This window comes from Dendropsophus ebraccatus, chromosome 15, assembly GCF_027789765.1.
Source record: "Dendropsophus ebraccatus isolate aDenEbr1 chromosome 15, aDenEbr1.pat, whole genome shotgun sequence".
Taxonomy (NCBI): domain Eukaryota; kingdom Metazoa; phylum Chordata; class Amphibia; order Anura; family Hylidae; genus Dendropsophus; species Dendropsophus ebraccatus.
The window spans coordinates 47,361,455-47,370,019 of NC_091468.1; the positions used below are offsets into that span (position 1 = coordinate 47,361,455).

The following is an 8,565-nucleotide window of genomic DNA, read 5'->3' on the forward strand; positions in this document are numbered from 1 at the left end:
CCCTCCTGTTCCCTGGTGCGCCCCCCCCCCCCCCTGTAAAGTGCAGCCCTAGGCACCGGACCACGGGTGGTAAATACGGTCCTGCACACCTGATTGGTCGAGATGAGACATCTGCCACTTCTGCTGACTAGCTGTGGATTGCCAATGTAGAAGAAAAACTGATTTATTGATTTAACAGTCAGTAAATATATTTTTTGTGTATATTTGTTTGCCGACCACCAATGTGTTTAAAGATGCAGTGCATAAAAAGTTTTGATTCGTTATCGTGCAAATTCGAACGATAAATCGTTCCGTGTAAAACCACCAAGTGTAAAGGGGCAGTGGCTTTCTCACAGTGGTAAAAAAAAAAAGGAACAGACAGCACTCCATTGCTAACATTTATGGGTTATCCTTTGGATATTTATTAGTATCAGACTGGTTGGGGTCCAAATCCCAGCAGTCCAACCAATCAGCTACTATTCTTTTTGTTATAAACTTTTATTTTTTCCACAAAGAGTAAAATAACACATAATAATAAAAACAGAATTACACAATTCAAGCCCCTTCATCCCTCACATACTACCTCCCACCAAGAGGAACATATTGTACACAACTGTATTGGGGCACAGAGGTACCCAGCTACTTTATGGGGGCAGAGAGGGGCCCTGGCTATCATATGGGGGCACGAAGGGGCCCAACTACTATATGCATGCACAGAGAGGGCCACAGAAGGGACCTGGCTACCATATGGGGCCTAATTACTATATGAGGGCACAGAGGAGGCCTAATACTATATGTGCTGCAGCAAGGAATCTCATGTTTCACTGCCAGATTCTGCAGATAATAGGTTCAGTCCAGGTGCAAAAGAAAATGAAAAGTGAACAACTCTGATCAGAGAAGACATCAGCTGTGAGTCACTGCATATAAGTCACTGTCATCATTTGTACAGTCTACAAAACCTGTGTAGGTTCTGCAGACTGTTCAAATAGAGAAACATTGGTTAAATAGAGAAGTATTGGTCTTGATAACAGTGTGGATGTACTGGTAATAGTCATGGTGTTACTATTTGTCCTTTGTGTATTGTGTGATTGGTAATACTGGTCTTGGTTATACCAGATTTTCGAGCAACCAACCTGCTGTAATCTACAGGAGCAGCATAGAGGATAAAATTGTAACTAATTTCCTCTTAATTCTGCGACCTTAACCCACAGTGCAAGGTGACCGGGAGAGATGAGCAAACTTTTCAAAAGTTTGGTTCCGCGAACTTAAATGTAAAGTTCGGGTTGGTCTGAACCAAACTTAAAATGAACTCCACCAAAATTGCTAAACAATTACAGGTGTTTAGCTGTTTTATTGCAGTTCTAAAAGTTCCCTCATCATATTTAACCTGTCCGCACACCTTCGCTGTCCTCTTTCTCTGGTCCCATCCTGTCTTCTCCGGTGACAGCCCACTCAGCCAACCACTGGCCACGGTGCTGTCCATCCCAGTAGGCCAGTTATTGTTGACCCACCGGAGACCCACAAGAGGACACCGGGGGAGCACAGCCAGATTAGAATATTTTTTTTTTTGCTTTTGTTTTTAAGATGTGCCGCTGCCATGTTCCCGAACTTGTTCCAAACTATCCATAAAGTTTGGTTTGGTAACTATTAGAGATGAGTGAACCGGGTTCGAGTCGATCTGAACCCGAACGTTCGGTATTTGATTAGCGGTGGCTGCTGAAGTTGGATAAAGCTCTAAGGTTGTCTGGAAAACATGGATACTGCCAATGACTATATCCATGTTTTCCACATAGCCTTAGGGCTTTATCCAACTTCAGCAGCCACCGCTAATCAAATGCCGAAGGTTCGGATGGACTCGAGCATGCTCCAGGTTCGCTCATGTCTAGTAACGAACCAAACTTTTTTCAAAGTTCAGAACAAATCTGGCGTCGAGAGGCTTGGCTTGCTCATGTCTAGTGACCCCCCCTGCAGGTTACCCCAGCATGCCAGCTATTGTTGCTATTGCTGCTCATAGCTTTTGCAATGCACATTAGGTGTCAGTAGTTTCTACTGTTTTAATGTCGCCAAGTGAGTTCCACGAAGACTCTGTCAGCCAAGGCCCATATAAACCTGCAGCTGGCTCTGTGACCATTGCATAAATCTCTGCTCTTAATTTCCCCATTTCTCTTTAAATCTTGCTGTCGTGAGATGCTTCGACTGTCCAATGTGTAGGACTGAAGAAGGGTTATTCATTAGCGGTGCGTCAGTTGGTGGAATCTTTCCAGCAGTCTCATGCTGTGATATAAATGATGTCTTTCCTTCACATAACGTGACTTTATTCTACAAAAAAATTAATCACAGGGGAGAGGTTATCATCTCTTTTATAGAACCTGTCATTTGTTCCATTAAAAAACAGCGTGAAGGTGCGATGGGTAGAATGAATGGATGGATTTTATCCACAGTCTTCAAAGCTTTTTTTTTTTTTTCTTTGCTGCTTCATCGTGCCAAAAATTTATTTGCATAGGTCACCAGCTGCAAAACAAATACAAGCTCTTTAATTAAACATGACATTTGCACCATTCAGGATGGTGTCGAAGACGTTAATGTTTCTAATTAAATAGCAATCATCCGGATGAAACCTTAGCTTGCCCTTACTTATGTATGATGCTCACATATTCCTGTTGAACAAGATGGAACATGCGTTCTCTGTGTTAACTCTTTCAGAGGATGTTGTTGCCCAACACGTTTCATACAAGGATCAAGCGTCTAACACAAGGTCTAATCAGGACAGAGCTTCCAACCAATTGATCTGTGAAACCTTTCTGTTCATGGCGGCAAAGACAAGGTCATACAGAGGAGTAGTTATAAGGCAGTGGCAGAAGTGTTTTTTTCAGGGCTACCCCCATGTTAAAGAAAAAAGTTGGAATGTATTACATTTAGAGATGAGTGAAGCGATTCAAGATTCGCTATGAATCAAGCTGTCAATTCTCTTTGTTCTGCTAATCAAATTCCTGCCAACTCGTTAAGGAAAATCACAAAAAACAAAATGGCGGCCGCACATGCTGTCTGGAGCCACTGAGTGGATGAGAAGGATTAACAAAAATCCCTAGCACCCGTCCAATCAGCTGCATGCCCCTCTGTGATGTCAGCCCATCCCCCTCTATATAAGGCGGTTGGTTTAGAAGGTGGCCAGTCGGCTGTGTGTGGAAAGAGAGCAGGATGGCAGCAGGCAGTTACAGCAGAGCAGGGAGAGACTAACAGAGGGACATAGGGACAGAGAGGAGAGGAATGGCGGAAATTGGATGAGTGACTGACTGACTTTTTTTTCAATTCTGATTTTCCAATTTTTGACACTTTTACAAAAACATGCCATATCAAATTCCCCCTTCTGTAATAGTCCCAGTATTGTAGCTACTATAGTTTTGGCTGTTTTAATGAAATTCGCTAAGATTTGATTTGCGAATCTTAAAGAGTTTGACAGAAAATTTGCGAAGCTCGCAAAACAAATTTCCCGCTGTTTTGCTCACCTCTAATTCCATTGTATTATTCAGTGGGTGGAGTTGGTGTGGCTGTACCATCTGCACATACACTTTTATATACTTAGATCACAGTGAGGCATCTACGATCTAGTTGGGGAGGTTTACATGCTGTCTGCACTAGGCCATCAGTTATTGAAGGTGTACCTTAAGGCTTTTTTCTCCAACCAGTACTGGCTTCACGCTTTAAATACCAGCACAATGTAAGTCAACTCTGTGCCTCTGATTTGATAGGCCATGTAAGAGCCATTACGTTGAGCTTGGTACTCCCATTGTTCCTCGACCTATATGTTTCTATACGATAGCATTCTTACTCAAACCATTTAGATCGATTCCCCCCAAGTGTTTTTGCTGTAACTTACCAGCCCTGTCACCACCATCCACTATTTGGATAGTACTCAACCTTTTTCTTTCATCTCATACATATGATTCTCCACTGCTATAGTTCAATATATTTCCTACACTCACAGTATTGTTTTTTTTTTACCTAATTTAGGTTGCTTTGTCATTGTGATTTAGCTACCCTGATGACTAATGTTTTTCAGAATAGGGGAGGGCAATGCCCATATAAACCATTAGCTTCAGTGTCTCTATGTGTCTGGGATAGCCTCTCCATGTTCCTGTTCTGCTTGTTCTCTACAGGCACATAAAGGCTAATTTGGTAATATCCTGCAGTGCTGTAAGGCGTCATTTACCAGTGACTTCTACTTTCTTGAGTCTTACCCAGACCTTTTTATTTAGATTTGTTTTGTGCAGATTCCGCATCAAGGTTTCATTTTCCTAATGATTCTACTCTTATTTACTTCTGCCAATTTTTGCTAAATAATAAGACTGTACCGGACCGGGCTTCAAAAGGATAAACAATGTGTCTGGGACTGACAAAGGCTTTGATGTCATCAAACCCACAAAAATTAGCTTGAATGTTATGTTGTTTTCTTATAGTCCACCTATCTAAAGTTTAAAACTATATTTATAAAGCTCAAAGAAATAATTGAGACTGACTTAAAGGGGTAGACCACTCAAACATAAACATTTTGATTTGAGAGACTAACAATTCATTCAGCTGCTGCTTTCTGCTAAAAACAAAAAATGTGTGTGAGCGGCTTTCTCTCTGTCTCCCCCTTCCCCCTCCCTTCTGAGACAGCTGATGTAAACAAGTGGGGAGGGATAATCACATGAGTTCATTTGCAACATGACCTCAGATTAACCTTCCCAGCATTACAAAGAAGCTACAATATTGCAGATAAAGCCAGTCAGAGACTTGTTTACATCAGCTGTCCTAGAAGGGAGGGGGGAGGAGGGGGAGACATAGAGAAAAGCTCATACACAGATTTTTGTGTCTACAGCAGAAAGCAGCAGCTCGGAACTGGGGGAAGGAGACAGAATAGATGATAACAAGTATAGAAGGAATTGTTAGTCTCACCATGGACAGCAACATATCAAAAGTTATGTTTTTAACACGGCTGCATATTAGGGACTATAGTGATTTCCATATATTGTATTTAGCTAAAATCAGCAAAAAAAAAACCCTTTACTGAATTTCCTGTGTAAGTGGGAAAAAGTTGTGATACACCTGAGACATTCTTTCACCTAACTGGAAAAGTAAAATGTGCATTGATCACCCATTCAAATCAAAGGGTCCTGTCCATAGCTGTGGATCCGTAGTTACTGAGACCATTATGGATGTGTGAATGGGTCGTAAAGGACCCATCTAAACTGAAATGTGCACTAAGAACCAACATTTTACATGTACGTTATTCACATGCCCGGCATCACTGGCAAAGCATGCAATGCCCCCCTTCCTGCTGATGGCATCCCTAACAAGCCAATAACTAGGGACTTCCTTCTCATATAGCCGATCGATATTAGGTGTTTGCTGTTGTAATCAGGCTGACTGACGGCTGGTACCGCTAGTCAGCTGCATGACATGATTTAGGCTGGGACTTCTGGTCCCATAAATACCCTGCACTGGGGTTCATACCTTGCCTGCGATAAAGCCTCAGACCCTGAGTTCCCACTTGACTTAGCAATTGTTCTTGCATTTACTTTCATGTCATTTTGACTTTTTGTACTGCCTTAATGGTGTTCTTTTTGACCTGGACCTTTTGACCCTGATTTTATTGTGTTATTTGTCTGTTTGTCTTGTTCAGTGTTCACTTATTTGAGTGAGGGACTGTCGCCCAGTTGTCCACTGCTGCCTAGAGCATTTCAGGGAAGTAGGCAGGGACAGCGGGGTGGGTGCCAGCTTCATGGCTGCGCCAGTCTTGTGTCATTCATGTTCCGACATCAAAAATGTTTCTATTAGCACAAAAACTGCCCTGACGTATTTCAGGCTGGATGACCCTCAGATTTTTTTTTCTTGTTCTTTTCAATACTTTTGTATACATTGCCTGTTGTACTTTTTCTTTTTTTTTGTACTGTTTTTGCCTCTTGTTCCCTATCTGAATGGTTCTTTATGTTAGGAGCCCTCCCCCAATGACCTGTTTGATATTCATATTTAGAGGCAGACACTGAATTACTTTTAGGCAGATGTGGTTAAGACATTTACCAATGTACGAGACATAGCGTATAGAGCTCTGCTTTATTTTTGCGGTTGAATTTGGATATGCATACATCGTCTTTTATGTCTTGTGCCATTAAACCATGTTTATTCTAGTCTCTGACAACCCTTTCCTTTGTACAAAAGTATACATGATTAATGACTGAGTATTTGTACCTTGCAAGTAACATTTAATTGTTAAATTTTGCCATTTTTTTGCTCTCTTTTCTTCTGCAGGGTCCGGGAAAAATTCATATGACGATAGTGAAGAACTGCAGGTGGAAGATGAAAAATCTCAACTTGTGCCGCAAAGCAGTGATGCGCTCATAGTTACACAACAAAGTGCCACTACCTTGAACTCCTTTCACAAACAGGAGGCAATGCAAGGCCACAGTGATGTACGGATCCGAGCTAGCCTGGATGCTTTTTATAAACAAAGCTCTTGGAGTGGAAAAAACGATACTTTGTGTCACCAATTTGCAGAGAAGATATCAAAGTTGAGCGAAAAGCAGCATTTCTATGCATTACGGAGCTTTCAGTTGGGCAAAATTGTGTTAAATCAAGAGGGGGAGAAAATATTACAAAACCGTTCCCACAATAATCTCTTCTCCTCTCGAAAAGAGACACAGGATGCCATACCTGTTCCTGGACTTTCTAAAGATGTGATCAGCTTTATTATTGACCAAAAAAAAAGCTCCCCCCCCCATGACTGAACTTTAAATGGTTTATGAAATGTTTTAATGCTCCTAAATCTTTGTATCATCATCAATGTATCCTCTGCATTTGTGTGTGAGAGGCTTGGGGTCCTTGTACATGGCCCGATATGGCACCGTGCAGATTAGCGCTCCCTTGCACTGCCTTCAGAAGACATGATTGATCGAATGGCAGGACCGCACAAACGATCACTCTATTGTTTGTGCACACATTTTAAAAATATTGCTATAAGCCACACATCCCTGATAAATTTTGAAGCCACACAAAGGATGTCAGCTGAAAGTGTATGTTCTCCTGCTCCTTACCTGATCACTGACACTTATGACTATATATGATTACTATATGACTTATGACACTTATTTACACAAACTGAAGGAGTGATTCTAGCGACGCTCCTTGCCAGTAATTGGCTCATGTAAAAGGACTGTGTATAGTTATCGAGGAACTATGAACATGGCTGTACAAATGTTTTCTAAGCTAAGTTTATCCTGTTTTAGGGTCCTATTACACAGAGCGATTTTTAATGATTAATGACTAACGATAAACGATCGCAAACGAGATTGTTTGTTTTTTGTTATCCTGAAATCGTTCACCATATTACACAGGACGATGGTCGTTAGATACGATTATTACTATGATCGTTATTGCGATCGTTACTACGATCGTTTATTCCTTCTGTTCCCAGCAAAACAATGGACAATGTACAATTACACTGAACAATTCGTGAAAAAATACAGAACTTGAGCGAATGAATGTGGAATTACAGCGAACGATTAACGATAATTTTAGGTTCAGATCTAAATAAACGATCAACAACATATGATTTTTCGATCGTTGCCTGCAATGACACAGATTATCGTTTAAATTTGAACTATAAAATAATTTTTTGCACAGTAATCGTTCCGTGTAATAGGGCCAGTGGCGTAGCTACCGCGGTCGCTGCGGTCGCCGCCGCGACCGGGCCCGCCACAATGGGAGGCCCTCCCGATCAATCACTCTTGTGACCGCAAGCATTGTTTTGCTTGCGGTCACAAGAGTCCCGCTCCGTCTTCCCCAGGCTGCTGCGCGGCTGCCGGGGGTGTCGCGTCTTATCCCCGGCAGCGAGCGCATCCCAGAACTCCCTGCGCGCCTTGGGCCTTGACCTCCGGTTCCGGCGCCCAGGGAGCTCTGGGATGCGTGCGCTGCCGGGGATAAGACGCGACACCCCCGGCAGCCGCGCAGCCGAGGACAGACTAGGAGGAGAGAGGATCTACGTGGGAGCGTGTTGTCAGGTGAGTTAAGTTTTGAGTTAAGTTCTATGAGGGTGGGGGGGGAAAGGGGACCATCTATGAGGGTGGGGGGGAAAGAGGGGGCCATCTATGGGGGTGGGGGGGAAAGAGGGCGACATCTATGAGGGTGGGGAAAGAAGGGGCCATCTATGAGGGTGGGGGGGAAAGAGGGGGCCATCTATGAGGGTGGGGGGAAAGAGGGCGACATCTATGAGGGTGGGGAAAGAAGGGGCCATCTATGAGGGTGGGGGGGAAAGATGGGGCCATCTATGAGGATGGGGGGAAAGGGGACCATCTATAAGGGAGAGGGGGGAGAGGGGGCCATCTATAAGGGAGGGTGGGGGAAGAGGGGGCCATCTATAAGGGAGGGTGGGGGAAGAGGGGGCCATCTATAAAGGAGGGGGGAGAGGGGGCCATCTATAAGGAGGGGGTAGAGGAGGCCATCTATAAGGGAGGGGGTAGAGGGGGCCAAGTATAAGGGAGGGTGGGGGGAGAGGGGGCCATCTATAAAGGAGGGGGTAGAGGGGGCCATCTATAAGGAGGGGGGAGA

At 43.5% G+C, this 8,565-nt stretch overlaps 1 protein-coding gene across 3 annotated transcripts in view; it reads left to right on the plus strand.

Annotated features, from left to right (window-relative positions):
* The window catches only part of SHLD1 (shieldin complex subunit 1), a 107,930-nt gene extending 100,625 nt beyond the window's left edge, over nt 1–7,305 (plus strand). For all 3 annotated transcript variants that reach the window (XM_069955113.1, XM_069955114.1, XM_069955112.1), the window contains one exon: nt 6,271–7,305. In XM_069955113.1, coding sequence (XP_069811214.1) covers nt 6,271–6,746 — 476 coding nt within the window. In that variant the 3' untranslated portion in view covers nt 6,747–7,305. The remainder of the gene's footprint in view (nt 1–6,270) is intronic.
* The last annotated feature ends 1,260 nt before the right edge of the window (nt 7,306–8,565 follow it).